Below are 17363 nucleotides of genomic sequence, written 5' to 3'. Positions count from 1 at the left end.
CATTTATATAGTTCTGAAAGTTATTTTCCAAAACTTAAAAAAAAAAAAAATATGTAAATAAACATTATCAAATAAAACTTTAGTTCAGTTTTGAAGTAAAAATAACTAATAATAAGTTTTCAAGTAAATATAACTGATCTATCAATTTTACTTATATACTTTTACTTATTATATATCATTACTTATATATTCAATTTTATAAAGTATTTTTATAAATATATATAATTTAATCTATAAATTAAAGACTAAAAATATTTATTATAAATTTCTTTACAAAAAGAAAAAAAGAATTAAAATAAACACATACACAAAACAGTTGCTGTATTCTAAATAAATTTAAAAATTCACCTAACTCTAACATAAAATTATATACATAAATTAGGCTGAAAAAAATTACAATATATACATACGTACTCTACTTAAACTAATAATAAAAAAAAGTAAGTTAATAATTCATAAAATTTTGCAAAAATTTCTCTTAGATATTCAGGAAAGATGTTTTAGATTTTGCATTTATTTTAAGCAGGATTACATATATTTTAAGAACTCCGTGAAAGCAAATATAATCAGAAGATGTATCAGTCTTTGGAGTATGATACTAAGCGTGTCATAAAAATAGTAGTCATTCCCAGAACGTGTTAAACGCACATTGTAATCTCATAGGAGTATTATTATGTATTAAGCTTATAATCTTTGAATGTTTAATATTTTCTAACAAGAAAATTAATTATTAAAAATGAATAACTTGCATATAATTTATTTACGTTATCATTTATATTTTCAAACATTTTATTTAAAAAAATAATTATAGTAATAATTCTGAATCTAAAAAAACTTTCAATACAGATAATATTACTGTTCTGAGTTATGTTCCGCATTATAATTAGCTAAATTAATTAATCTAATTATTTAATTTTCTCAAACTTTCATTTCATCTAATGGAATAATTTACGTATTATTCATTTACCAACAAAAATCTTGTTGACAATCAACGAAAACGTTTAAATTTTAAGAGTATTAAAAGATATAATTATTAAATATTAGTAATTTGAGGTGAAGCAAATTAAATTAAAAAAAAAATTGTTTTAAATATTAGTTTTGTTATATTTTCTTCCTATTATTTACAAATAAACATTAAACGGTATATGCCATTAGATTAATAATATAACTGAATCATTAGAGTAATATAATTTTTTTACTAAAGAATCAATAATATTACACGTTAAAAAATCATTATTTTAAATTCCTACAATTATTTTAACACCCATAATTAATTTTTAACTTGAAAAATAAATAATAATATACTGTATATATATATATATAGGCCTATATATATATTGAAAATTTTAATTTGGCGTTGCTAAATATTTAATTAAAACTTAAAATCTTTATTATAATTAAACGTTTTAAACTTAATTATAATTATAATAATAAATAAATTATTACTATTATATTAAAACTTAAAAGATAATCAAATTCAGTAAATAATTATAATTAAGTTTAAAACGTTTAATTATAATAAAGATTTTAAGTTTTAATTAAATATTTTTATCAGCAGCGCCAAATTAAATTTTTCAATATTTCTACTATAAAACAATTTTATTAAAAACTGATATCAAGAGAAATTTTATAATTTAACGGAATAAATAAATAAATATATTTTAGTTTTTTGTTAATAGAATGAGTTTCACTTTCCGGCTTTTCGGATAGTTATATTAAAATGAGAAAGAAGCAATTACATCACGGATCAATTTTTGAACATCAGCGATGATAGTTATTTTACGTTATCAACCAACACCCAACAATAAAAATATCAATATTTAATACACCCGCCGAGAAAAATATTATTTTTTCAATAATAATATATAAATATTACACACTTGGCGGCATACTTTATATGATTTTTACTTGAGCTATATGATGAAACTTTATCCACGTTTTTTAATAATAACACTATTAATACTCCAAAATAAATAATTAGTAGTGTATTATTATGGTAATATTAATTAGTGAGATTTACTGTATACAACGTGTGTACCGTGTTATTACATCACACGAAGTACAGTTAACGTCACAAAGAGCATTATATGAGACACTAGTTAACGTCACAATGTGCCATATACAAAATATAAGTATTTCTATCGTAATAATAATATAAATTTACAATTTTTTTTTCCTTTTAAATAATGTGTAATTAGATGTTTAAAGATTTTTTTCTCTATATTATTTTAATGGCGTTACCTACATCTTACCTGTCAATCGCTAAGCCATTTACATCCTGTATCAACATCAAACAGAAGTTAAAGGTTGTTTCTACTTCACGGCATCTTAAAAATACCCACCCACTGACGTAACAACTTCACCTATCACCATAGCAACAGGTAGTTAGACGATTAGAGAAAAACAAGAATATTTTTCCTTCAAATATAAAAAAAAAAGAAAAATTATTCATTTTTCGGTCTAGACATTTGACTTTCTTTATAAGTCTAGACTATGAAAAACGTTTTTCTCCCAATTTAAAATAACACAGAAGATAAATACTTTAAATTGTTAAAATTTTCCTTGAAAATCCTTAAATAATTTTTACTGAAAGAACAGTAAATTCAATTAAACGAGAATTAAATGTATACAGATTTTTTCTCCTTTATTCTCTAATGGATTTTTGACTTATTCTCAGTTGATTGAAAGGAAAAATAAAAAAAGAAAATAAAAAGAAAATTCCGTAATAGAATTTTCGGTAAGCTAGTGAAAATAATTGCTCAATCTGAACCTCTTGAAATTAGTTTAAACAACTGACATCAACAGTGCCGGATAATTGATCCAGAAAGAATTAATTGTTCTACACTTTGCGCATATATTGCGTTTGCATGACGACATTCGAATGTCGTTGACTCATATAATATCAGCGCCCTCTGGTTATTATAATTGCAATTTTTTTATCGTCTACTCGCTAAATATTATTCAATACATTATATAATTTCGTCCATTAATTTTGCGGTAAATTTAATATTATAATTATTAATATATCGATTATTACTTTAAATACTGCACTTTTTGTTTATTAAAAATATACTGTATTTTGGTATCATAATTAAAAACTAGAATTTTTTAAAAAATAATTAATTATTCGCTTTAATACTTATTAAAATCGATAATTAAATCACTAATTTTAAAAAAAATTAATAAAGATAATAAAGATTCATAGATATTTCTTAAAAATTTCTTATTTGTAGACAACCGCTCGTTCAAAAATTAATAAAAGCCAATTAAAGAAATCGCAATTTTACTTTAATTTTTAGTAAATTGTGCATATAATTTGAATTCCTTCTGTAACTAAATAATTTTCCTCATCACTTATTACGTATAATTCAATAAATGCGCGTAATATTCTAAATATTCTAATAAGTTTATGCTATACAGATTGTGAGGTTGCAACCATTTACTCAAATTACAAACGACTAATCTTCGTAAGCCGAAGTAATTACTTAAATATAAGTAGCCCAAATCAAATAATGAAAACAATACACATTGGCACAGTTATTCACGATGTCCGAATTATATTACCTTGATTAATCGAATTTGAGATGAGTATCTGCCGGTTGCGTGTTCAAATTATAATAAGAACTCAAGTCACATCTAGGTCTATATAATTGATTGGAACAATGTAAGTTTATACAAGTTTATATTTAGCATATTATATTATACTAATTTATTGTTATATTAATGTTTCTTAATCTTTAAACGTATTGTAAGGTAGTATTATCTTGACATTATCCAGGAGTACCGTTAAAGAATCGCTATTTACTCTTTGAGAAATGCTGTTATACGAATATAAACATTGTTATAAGCAAGGAAAATATATACATTTATAATTTGATATATGATCAAGACAAGAGAGAATTAAGTCGAAATAAGGCCTGGGAAAGTCACAAATGTCGTGCCGTAATCTATCTGAAAGCCATAAAAATATATAACTAAAAGCAGTAAAATAAATTAATGTAGAGTTTTTGTCGCTTTTAAAAAGAAACGTTTAAGTTATAACATTATTTTCACACAAAGGATTAAAATTTTGATTCTTTATGTTTAGGGACCAAACAAATAGCTGGTTACCCCCCCTCTATCTGGCTATGACGGTCATTTATATCGTGTATTATTAAGTTAATATATGTTGTCGGATGAAATATTGTATACCGATTATAAATTAGAAACAAAAAGAATGAAATGAATATTTAAACCAGCGATAGAGAACCCGTCACCTGCGGGTCATTGTGTAATCCGCGGGCGATTTCGAGATACAGTACAGTACAGTACCTGCATTCAACGTTTAGAAGTTGTTAGGTTTTTATAAATTATAAAAAAAATATTTGAGAGATTTCAAAACTTTGCATATGTGGTTTGAAAGCAAGCCCTAAAGCTGTCGTGAGAAGTCTTAAAAGCCACTAATTACGAATCCCAAAGAAAAATTATCATCAAATAGGCTAAACAATAGTAGATTTTCCATTAAATAAAACATTTGTTTCAGTTACAATTAAATTACGGTATTGTTTTCTTTTCACTTATATAAGAAACGTTTAATTTATGACATTTTTATTGTTTATTTTTATTTTTCTGATATAGATTAGAAAGTTAAATAAAGTAAAATTTGTACTCATTTTTTTTGTTATTATTATTTTTTAATTACTCAAATTAAATATTCGACCCACGATTTGGAGTTGCTAAATTTCGAATTTAACTTTGACTAACCTTTATAAAAAGGTTTGCCATCACTGATTTAAACAAAGAGAATCAAGTGAAAATTTAAACAAAGTTGAATCTAACAATCTGTAGGTCTAATTGCCGGAATAGTAGTTACATGCCTGAAAGAAAATGTCATTCTTTGAATTCTTAAGTAACTGTGACGTTTACGCTAGTTGCATTTTGAAGATATTGTGTACAATAATAATGAATACGCCTCTAACTATCTATTGTGGTTTCTCTCTCATCCAATTTAGGTCATCGCTTAAATGCTTAAAAGACGTGATCTTGCGACAATATGCAATTTCTCTATGTGTTATATTGACCTAGTTTTACTTAATAAAAATGAATCTTTACCGATAGCTTCTGAGTTAACTTTATATAGAAGTAATTATCAACATTTTAAATATCACGAAATAGTGGTTCGCAAACTTAAGTTCACCATCTCCTAAATCAGCGGTGCCCTCGGGCCAAATCCGGCCCGTAAATATATTTGACACTATGACACATCACTTATAAATGATAGAAATAGGCGATTTTTGGTATAATAAAGTATATAGAATATAAAAAATATTTATGGCTCGTCTATTTATGACTTTACGCAAATTGGCCTGCCAATCGAAAAATTTGGACACCACTGTTCTAAATGGTCACTAGAAAATATTTGGGGAGATAGCTGAAATATTAGTGTTAAAGAAGTACTGTATTTTATTTCTGTATAATAAATTCGGGTTAAGAAAACGTGTTTATATACATAAATATTCCGTATAAACAAATGTATTTTATGTTAAACATAGTTAACTAACAAGTAAGTTAGAAATGTAATGATTTTTCGTTATTTATTCAAAACAAAAAAAGATTTTTATCATTATAAACACAATAAAAATTCTTGTATATCTTAAACTGAATTATTAATTTTAAATTTTAAAATTTTATTTTTGACGAATTTAAGTTCAGAACAGATATAAATCTAGAGATCAGAGACAGAGACGAATCTATAGGGGCGATTAGTCTTTCTATTGCTACAGGAGTTTCATTATTTGTTTAAAATAATGTGTTTGTTTTACTATTTTTATCATTACTTTTTAATTTTTATAAATGTTTTTATATTGTTTAAGTAGTTATTAAAGCAATAAACCTTTTATATATCTTTTATTTCATTTTACAGATTAAAAATCGACCTGGATTCTATTTTGAGCAGAAGTACTGTACAAAAACTATACAGAATATTGAAAGGTTGAGAAGTTACAGAAATACGTTCCCAAAAATAAAAACTGTGGTTTGTACCGTACCACCGGTCTAAAATATAAAAGTAAACTTGACTATTGATATATCTGTTAAGTCTAGTTTAATTCTGATGTTTTATTGATGAATTTAAGTTATTAAATTCGTTCTAGAAAATTAGACTTAAACTCGAATTCATAATTAGGTAATTTTGTTAAAATTTCCTAATTAAATTCAACGTAATCAACAATTTTTAACATTAAAAAAATACATTTGTTAAGTCTATTCTTATTCAACTCAGCACAGGAAAGCTGAAAAATAAAATTTAAGAAGTTTAGAATCAATAATTAAATTTACGCTAGACAATAGTTATGAAACCCATTGACATAACCCAACTTTAGATTTATATTACATTATAGATAAGAAGAAATTTATCAGACTTGCTTCATTTTTGAAGTAGATCTATTTTCTTTTAACGATGTACTGGTTGTAAAAACAAAACGACAGTAAATAAAGTTTATTTGAAGATATAAATGATTTATTTATGAAACAACCCTTTGGCATTTTATAAGTTTACCTTTCTGAAGCGAATGAAAAATGATTCTAAAATTTTAAACAGATAAATTATAAAGATAAGATTTCTTCAAATTTAAAAATAGTTATATAATTTTATAATAGTTATAATTTAGATTACTATTTTTTTACATAAGTCTATTTGATTTTTGAAGAAGGCTATCAAATGTTTTTTCTACAAAGTATATGTAAATTATAGAATTATACGTATAATTCTAGTTCTGTATACAGGTTTATGATAAAATTTAGTTAATATAATTCGCAAACAAGCTAAATAAGCTAAAGCTTAGGGCCTCACAGAAAGAAGGGCTTCTCCATCTTCGAAAACATTAATATAAATTGTCTATTAACTCAAAAGACTACATAATTATGTGTGTGTCGTTTCCTTACTATTTAACGAAAATTATTAAAATCTTGTGTTTAGTAGAAGAAGCACCTCTTATATGATATTATAGGATTACAACATGTATAAATTCGACTTATATAAGGCTACATAGTTACAGCTATACAGCATGAAGATAACTAAAATAATACGTGACAGAGATCACAAAAGAAATCATATATAATATATTATTCCACTGTGATTTCTCACATGTTATTTAGATGTCTTCACGTTCTAATAGGCAACTTTTCCTTTCTAGTCGAACAATCCATTACGTAAATAAAGATTATAGGTTACACAATGTTTCATTATATCAACAATCACGCATCCGACATGGAAGTAACGCATTGTCCGTACAGATTATAGTAAAATGTCAATTATATGAATCAAGAATACACGGATAACAGGTAAATCGATTCGTTGATTAATCATCAGCGATTTCGTCACATCAATCATCATTTTAAATTTAAAATATTTTTATTTATATTATAATTATTCTGTGTTTCTATGTGTTCTATGTTTAACAAACAAAACTATCAACTAAAACTAAGCTTTATAGGCTACATGTAAATTAATAAATTAACTTAAAAAATTTATAAATAATTAATTTTTATAAAATTATATATAGATTATTTTAAATTTGATACTACTGTCAGAAAAAATTATCAAATAATCGCATTTTCTATTTTTTTATTTTATGTATTCGAGATAGCAGATGTTTCTCAAATGTCAATCTCTTTGTTATTGTGCTTAGAGTCATACTTTGTTAGATTGCATCAGAAAACTTCCAAGCAAAAGTCTGCTCTATGAAGAGTCACGGACGTCGAACTTTGAATTGACTGAGATTGATTTAAAAGATTGGACTGCAAACTATTCATGCAGCTGAATGTTTGCAGCATTCCTCTAACAATCATGGCAGGCGGAAAATCTTTATTAGATCTCCACTGTTGATATAAAGATTATATGGAAAGACTGAAATAAATGATTTTTCTACCATAAGGAAGAAAATTCCAACCAGTGATTTATTTTTGAAAACTGATTCTTATTCATAAGGTATATTTAAGTCTTGTGTGTTAAAAAAATAATAATAAAATAAGAAGATAGAAATACTAGAATTTATTTGTAACATTAGTCAACAACTCACGTTTTAATACAAGTTCGGTGGATTCGTAATGATATTTTTGTTAACAATTTAACTTTTTATAATTAAAAAAATGTATACGTTTGTTTAAACATGAAAGTATATGTTTATATTAGAAATATAATGCTTATTTATTCATTAATTTAACATAAGAACACATTAAATTATCTCGAAATAAAAACTTTGTTACTATTTTCTATAACATTGTTTGGCTTGTACTTCCAACACCGACATACATATATATCTTAATTATTTTTAGTTTACAAATTACCTCCACGTTTTATTGCTATTTATTATTGCGATTTATTCGAATTTTTTTTTTATTTTACATTTTACTCATTAATTTTATATGAAGGATATAAATAATTTGGTAATTATTTCCGGAATAATTTTTGAAGTTAAGAACCAGTATCCTAGTAGATTAGCGACAGAAGTGAAGCATTTTATAGAGTAGAAACAGATGGTCAGACTATTTTTGTTTCGTATTTTGATAAAAAGTTATAATTTTAACGAGGTCGATCATCCATTGATACTTGTCTTTGAATAAACCGGATGTGCTGTTGCATTTGTCCATTTGGTCAGTGTAGCGTAGAATACACAATGAACAGGGAAACAATTGATGGAAACAATAGAAGTACCCAGCATACGAGAAAAAGGGAATGTTAGAATGGCATACGAAAAAGAAATAAGGAACCATTTTCTCTTCTGTTTACCATTTGTTTTCATTAAACTACAACCTTCGTGTAGAGCGCGCTTGAGATAAAACTGGATACGAACTTACCCTTTTCCTTAGAGAACATAAAACTAGTCATACTTAGAGATAATAATATAAAAACACTGAAAAATACATTTCTATATAATACGAAAGTGAGGTAAATTTTAAAACCTTATTTTAAGAATTTACAATAATAGAAAATATATATAGACTATACATTTTCTTATATTTAAAGTTATTTATAGCTCTAAAGAAAAAAAAAATACGTTATTTAAATATGATAAAAATTGATAAGATGACTAAAGTGCAGTTTAGAGAATAAAGATGATGATAAAAATTTACAGAATATGTGAATCGTATTATTTATTATAATTGTTAATGCAGTTTATATAATAAATAATTTAAAAATTAGCGTTATGATTACGAAATTATATTACTCTAAAAAAATAAATATGTCAAATATTTCCATTGCACATACAGCTGTTTTCATTGTTCAACATGATAAACTTAAGTTTATCTAATGCTGCTGTGGAATATAACAGGTGATCAACAGCATAGTACAGGAATATAATATAATTTTTATGTAAAAGAAAAATGAAGAATGGTATCATTACTGAAAAAAAATGAAGAAAACAAGCCCGAAGCTTTATAATTAAAGAAACTGGAAAGTTTCTGAAAATAAATCATGAAAAATATTTTGAGAACGTCATTTGATGATTTTATTATTTTTATTTTTTAAATAAAAAGAATTTAAATAATTTAAAAAATGAAAACTGCCAGAAAATTTTTACAACTGTTATATAACAAGTGCTTATCTCTTACAAGGAAATTTATCAAAATCAAATAAAAGAATTTTTTTCTGGCTAATCAGTAGTGTGGAGTGTCTTTATTGATTTAAATAACATGAATTATTTATTAAAAATTCTAAGAAGATATAAGACTTCTACAAAAAAAGCTGTACAACATGGTAATTTAGAAAAGTCACAAAACGGATTTACAAGCCATTTCTTTCGACATTAAAAACGATTTTCCGAGAATACTATAACAACAATAATAAAACGGATAAGAAACAACAAGCACTGTAGAAGTATTGAAAGAATTATGGAGTGTATGTAGGATGATGTGTATATGTGAAACATATTTCGCTCTCTGTGCATATGTCAGCCTTTAATAAAGCTTCACCTTGTTTTCCTGATATATTTATAGATGTTAAAACAATAATCATACAAAAATAGATAACGGAATTTATATTCTACAGGTTATGTCTTCATTACTCTTTCACAAAGTGAATTTATTATACATAAATAATCTTTGTATATACAGGAAAAGACTGCGCAATGTTGAGTTTATAATTTAACAATTTTAAATTTCAAAATAACATATAATATTTCCAAGATTTTAAAAGAATTAATTGAATTTTAATAAATGAAAGAGAGATTCAAGTCAGATCATTCATTAAAATAATTATTGATCTAAGCTTATATTACACAAAAAAATATTTTATTCATAATATCTGGAATGTTAAATATAAATTTTTTAAACGTTGATACTGCGGGGAGAAAACTGTTGCGTGAATTTAAGCAACAGGTTGAACGGTAGATGTGTAATCCCCTGTACACACCCAACTCTATTAAGCGTGTCTGATCGTCGTAAGATCTACTAGATGCGGGTAGATAATCTTACCTTGGTCATAGCCAGGTGTGAAGTGGAGGACGGTCAGTCAGTCGCATCCCATACTGCAAGCGAATGGCTAGAGATTGCACACAGTTACACAGTCACCCCTCAAACGAATGGGAGAAGCCCTGTAATTGGCTGCGGTCGACACCACTTAATATTTTATAGGGAAGAGGTAGGGCTGAAGATGATTTTTGCTTTCTTTTAACCGACTGTCGTTTATTGCACTACGTGGAGTGGATGACCAGAGAGTAATGCTCAGTGCCGACGACGGTTACGCATTTTTGACGCAAATAACTGCATGAACTCAGACGAGAGATACGTCTAGATAAATGGCGCTTGTAATAAAACTGAGTAACTTCTATTGACGAGAAAGAGGATGTTGATATTGGCGATAGTCTATCGTTCTTTTTCTTCAACTCACTGTGACAACGAGTTGTCTACTATGATAAACATTGCTCTCTTTTTTTTGGCAAAATGACAGAAGAAATAAAGTTTTGTTCCACTAAATTCGTTTTATATGGTGCGCTCTTGTTGTAAATGCTAAGATTGTATTCAAACATAAAAAAAAAATTGTCCTAAGTACGTTAAGCTTTAAGATTAAGGTTATGGGTAGATTTTACGAGAAGAAGATATTGCGGAGTTGCTAGTTAGAAATAACGACCGTTTCCTCATCATACTAGTTCAGTGTCATCTTCCATTTCCTACGTCTTTAAGTTTGGAAATGTCCTTGATAATAATCAGTTTATATATTAGTTGTTAAGTGTCCTTTTATTTTTAAAACTATGTTTATATCAATAAACATTCCAAAGGCTAATTTGTACTTTATTTTTGGAAAAAATAATACAGCATTTATATTCATAGAATACTTTATTATCAGGATTTTAAAGATTTAAATCCTAAAAGTTTTATTAAATATGCATTAGAAATAAGATTTTTAAAATTAACTTTCCTTATTATTAGATAAAATTAATCTCCAAACAATAAAATTTACAGAAATCTTAACTAGTTGATTCTGTTAATGATTTAATATAAAATATCTTTATACATTAAAATATATTTTATTTAGAAGACAAAATATACTTTATGTATATTAAATATTCATATCTCTTCAAATAAAATAAATAATTTATACAGCGAGCTACTAGTGACAAAGAGCGCACTTAAAATGGCTGTCACCGTAAATACAAAAATATACAGTAATTGAAACTCTTGAAATTTTTTAATTTACAACTTACTCTTTCCAAGATACATAGAAAAATTTCCAAAAAGTAATGTTTATAGTTTCATATTTTAAATCCCTCATATAAAACTCTAACTATTAACTCATAAAAATATATTATTAATATATAAGCTATATATATGTGTAGAATTGTAAAAAAAAAAATAATAATAAAGTTTTTAATCTTAAAATTAATCAAAATAAGTAAATTTTCTTTAAATTTTTTATGTATTTACTATCAAAAACAATTTTTTGACATTTTAAAGTTATATTTTAAAAAAGTATTTTAATTTTTTGACAAAACATAATAAGCTTATAATGTAATTTACTTATAAACAAATATATTTAATCTTTATCATTTTAATTAAGCCTAACATCATTAAATATTCAATATCTTTATCCCTTTCTGATAAGTGTAGATCACTTGTCTAGAAGCAGGAAATGCCATTTGACGATTAATAATCATAAACTTCCTTCCTATTTAATAGATAATCAAAAGGTTAACTTAAAGAAATATTTTCTAACTTATTGACATAAAATAATTCATAAAAGAAAATTTATATATTTAGAATCTTTTTTAATATTTAAGCTAACATTTTTGTTTTTAACAAAACAGGAATGAATATTAAAAAATAAAATAAAATAAAATAAAACTAATTTTAAAAGCAGTCACGTTTTATTTTCTTAATATAGAATTTTGATATTTAGCACATTGCTATTCCTTTTCGGAAGAATTCCAATAATTCTAATTATGCGATAGATAAAAACTTTAAAAATTAATTGTTTTATTATTAAAAAAAATTATATAATAAAAAGATTAGTTTATTGTCTTGTTTTAGGAATAGAATTCGAGTTTTTTTTTCTTTTTAAAACTTAATGATTTGTCGGTTTATTTTAGAACATTAACGAGATATTTTTTTTTAACTTTAAAATGTGATTCTAAATCGGGAAATTTCTTGTAAAGCAATTTTAAATTGTTCGCATATCTCTCTTAAAATCTAATTTGTAACAAACACTTAAAAAAACTTTAGAATTCTAAGTACGTTATAGATATTTGAATTAATTATCTGAATACCTTAATTGAATTTTCGGAACAGAAAAAATTCTACAAAATTATATTATTATAATTTAATTTTCTTGTATTTTCATTACATTTTTTTTTTTAAATTAACAAATTCAATTTGTATAATGATAATTTATTCGAATTAATAGCTTATCTCCCTGTAATTTATTATATGTATTTTTAGTACGTTTCAATTATCAATATTTTAAAAAAAATTATAAAAATTTTTTAAATTATATTATAATATAAACGTTCTTTATATTATAATTTAGTTTTAATAAATTTTTTAGGCCAAAAATATCGAAAATGATAACAATAATTTTCTAAATTTGGAAATTTTATTCTACATTTTAGATATCACAAAACAAAATAATTTATACAATTTATATAATTTAATTCTAAGAAATTTTATAATATTTATATTAATAAAAAGTCATACGAAGTGGTTATACAATGTTAAATAATGGTTAATACAATTGACAATTTATTCTTCTTGAATTCTAGAGCAATGTCTAACAAGATTTATTCTAAGAATCAAAGATGTACAATTTCCTTTTAAATACGAATTCATTAAATAACTAATTCTCAACATCAATCACATTTACAGTTAATGTTTATTTTATTCTCTCAAGGATTCTGGACTATTTCCAAAAGGCAAACTTTTAAAATTGTTTTACTCTCCTTAGAGAATATCAATTGATCTCACAAACAATTTAAAATATAATTAATTCAATTCAAAGTTGATGAAGTTTGAAAAAATATATGCTTGAATATATTTTAAGTCAATATTTTTTATTGTAAACAGTTTAAAAATAATTGTAAAGAAAGTTTTTATATAGCATCATTAGCTTTTTATGGATGATATTAAGGAATTAATTTTTAAAAATATATATAGGCTATATATAAATTAAATTAAATTTAAAACAAATTATTAAGTAAAATATTATAAAACAATTTTTTCAAATCATAAAAGTTTTAGAATAAAATTAATTAAGCAGTTTTAAAGCAATAAAACTGAAGGTCAATTTTATAGTATTAATCTTAATTATACTGATATAATTAAATTATTTATAATATTAAAATTATATATAATTTTAATTATGCTGTTTATATCATAATATATAATTTAATTTTTATTTTTAAAATATTTATTAAATTATATATTTCCATTATAAAATATTTAAAGTACAGTAATTTAAGAAAGTTAAGATATTTAATATTTATTATTGTTATTATTATTACGAATATATAATTAAAAATAGCAGAAAAAGGATTTATAGTTATATTGAATTTATATATATTTTTTTCTTTTTAAATTTAATTTGCTTATTTTATTACTAGGAAATTTTATCTTTGCTGTAAACGCGATATTAGTTATATACTAGAGATTAAATCATTAAAATTGAAAAGTTATATAAGAAATAAAAAAATTAAAAAAATAATTAACGTCGTTTTATATTACCGAAGTAATTAATTCCAACGAATGAAACGTATTTCATTCTGCTTATTTAAATAAAATGAAGCGACATTAAAGATTTTCATTACCTAATATTATTAATTCTTTACTTTAATTCATTTTAAAATTAAAAAAAGTATAATAATTATATAAACTCTTACATAATTCTATTGATTTAGAATTGATATATTTTAAAAAAAATCTTTCTTTTTAATAATAAATAAATATATTTATTTATTATTAAAGAGGATAAATAAATATCGAGGTGGAAGCACATTTTGGAATGTACATGTTGTAATATTATAAATATTAATGTTGTATATTAATATTTTCTCGAGTAAGCATTAAGAAAACGACTTTACCTTGTAAACCGCAACATATTTAATTTAAATTAATATCGAGTGATTTTTACCCCCTTTCATTTGCAGAAATCTCCCTTGAATACATACAGAAACTTAAATCTATCCAGTCTTAACTAAAAATTTATTACTACTTTACTTTTTAATATGATTATTAGAAGCAATATTAGAGGAATTTTAATTAATTTTTTCCTCCAATTTCAATTTCTTGGCTTTGTGAGAATTAATTCACTTGACCTAAATTTCTTTTTATGTTTTTCCTCTCACTTATAATACTTTGTTTACCGAATTCATACTTCTATCATCTTTCAACGTAAATAACCATTATTTAGCAAATGAAATATAAATAATTAAAGATTTTTTAAATCTAAAATTCGAATATAAACTGTACTTTTGTGTACTTAAGAAATGATTTTCGTGCAACATTATAGAAAAAACATTTTATACAATAGAATATATTATAGAATATTTGACTCTGCTCATTTGGATGGGCCTAATACAATCACAAATAAAGTTTCCACAGCTGCTCCTAATATAGACTAATAAGTTGCATAGTATACGTCCAGTACTTTTGTACTTTCTGATAGTAAATATGATATTAATGGAGTAAATAAATTACTGATAAAACAGATTATGTACAGTAGATTTAAACGAGTTATCGAGTTCTGCAATAATCAATTTACGAGTATAATCTATACAATGCGATGTATACGAGAAAATATTTGTTTGAACCTATTCAAAGTATGAGAATATCGATAAACATTTATTTGTTTGATTGGGTTAAAGTTCCTTTTATGCAGGTTTATATACCTAAGCTCATACTAATGTAGATATTGTACTGCATTCTGAGTATTGAACCAAGATCGAATATCGACAACATATAATTTATATCAGTGGCGAGGGCGCATCTTTACAATTTGTTAAAAATTAAATTATTTCATTACTCAATTTCAAATAAATTTTTTTTTGAAAAAAGGAGTCTCGGCCGCCCCATTAATGGGCCTGACCGAACCCATAATGGGATTGCCTAAAACGGTCATCTTAGTGCCCACATAGCGGAAATATTTACAAAAAAAAAGTGTTTTACCGGTTACGTGCTTCCCCTAATTTCGAACCCACTGATTTATACGTCTATTTCTTGTATTTTTTGTAATTCAGGAAAATATCTCATTTACTGTTTAATTGTATAGTAGTCAAAACTAAACTTAAAAATGAGTCTTAGCAATTTGTTGATAATAATAATGTTGATATAAGAATGTTATTCTGCAATGGAGTTCTATGAGACACAATTATTAAGTATTATCTAATAATACCCGTCTTGTAACATGCAATAATTGATAATTAAATAAATTTTAAAAAATTTATTACTTTTTATGAATACTTTATATGTATGAAGTATCTTAGGGCGCGAAACCCTAGTAAACACAAATGTTTACTCTTATAAATTAATAAATTAAAATATTTCGACTCTCTTAAATAAGAATTATAATTTCTTTGCATGATCGTATTAACATATTATTGATCTGATTATTATAGGATGTATTAATACTAAAAATATGTAAGCAATACAAGATTGTTGAAGGAAAATATTGACTTGACGAGTTTTCTATAAGCGATCGAAATATAATACAGTACATATTTAGAAATACATGATTATATATTCTGCAAAATATTCAATACATTTTAATAAAACATATAATGCATATATTTATTTTAAACAAAACATTTTCTGTTCTAAATTTACTTTGCTAACCTTCTATTGAGAATAAAAGAATTTTTTGTTTTTAATAAAAATGGCTTTATATATTTCGAATAGACCATTGATAGAATTTTTAACATCTATAGAACTCTTCATGTTTGAGTATTGTTTTTGTTAGACACCAAGCAATAAAGTTTAACGAAATAAAGAACAAGTTAAAATATTTTAATGCTGTTTTTACTTTTTAACTAATAAAGCTTTTTATAGTTACTTAAGGCACAATCATTATTATTTTTTAAATATATTTTAATGAAAATAACTTCTTATAACATCTTTGCGGAACCTTTAACGGATGTTTGCGAAAACCTAGAGTTTCGTATAACAGTTTGAATATTATTGTAATAGACCAAGTGTTCATTTCATTAGAAAATCAGTCCAAAAGATTTGCTGCTATCACAATAGAATGTGTTTTTTAACCTCTGAATAAAGTCTTAAAACTGACATACGTGTATAGTTTCTCATATGTAATCTGCAATACTGATGTTTCATGACGTTTCATGACCTACACACCGTCGGAAATAATAATTATTCACTTCACAATAAACAATAACTCAATAGTTTATGAAGCAAGTGTGAATTTTAATTTATGTATTTATTCTTTTATGCATTATTAGGACTAATGGAACAATTATTAATTATGCTTTTGTTATACAGTTTTGTAATAGATTTCCACACTGCATATAAAAGAATACCTGTTTTTCAGATAATATATTAACATTTTATAATTATGTTTTTCTATTGTTAATATTAAAATATATTTAACAGGGTAAGAAAAAAAAGAGGAATAAGTTTACTTTATAAAATCACACAAGGAAAGAAATACCCATAATTGTTTAGTAACTACTGATTTATAACAGTATATATATATCTAAATGTTTTAATTCAAGTATCTAATATTATATAGCATTAGCGAATGATTTAGCCATTAATGGGTTGTTAATCGCTTTGTACTCTCATACAATTTGTTTTACTCTCAATAATAATTAAACTATAATTATACCAAAAATATTAGTATGCATTAATCATTAATTATAATCTACCTATCTAACATTACTGTGTTA

The 17363-nt window shown here is 24.3% G+C and overlaps 1 protein-coding gene across 1 annotated transcript in view; it reads right to left on the bottom strand.

Annotated features, from left to right (window-relative positions):
• Positions 1-10617, bottom strand: part of LOC136976547 (polypyrimidine tract-binding protein 1-like) — a 102900-nt gene extending 92283 nt beyond the window's left edge. The window contains exon 1 of the mRNA XM_067271879.1: positions 10453-10617. Within this exon, the coding sequence (XP_067127980.1) occupies positions 10453-10461 (9 nt within the window). The 5' untranslated portion in view covers positions 10462-10617. The remainder of the gene's footprint in view (positions 1-10452) is intronic.
• Positions 10618-17363: the final 6746 nt, after the last annotated feature.

This window comes from Centruroides vittatus, unplaced genomic scaffold, assembly GCF_030686945.1.
Source record: "Centruroides vittatus isolate TY-2023 unplaced genomic scaffold, ASM3068694v2 contig_401, whole genome shotgun sequence".
NCBI classification, from domain to species: Eukaryota; Metazoa; Arthropoda; class Arachnida; order Scorpiones; family Buthidae; genus Centruroides; species Centruroides vittatus.
The sequence above is the reverse complement of the archived record's forward strand: the minus strand, read 5'-3'. Positions and strand labels throughout refer to the sequence as shown.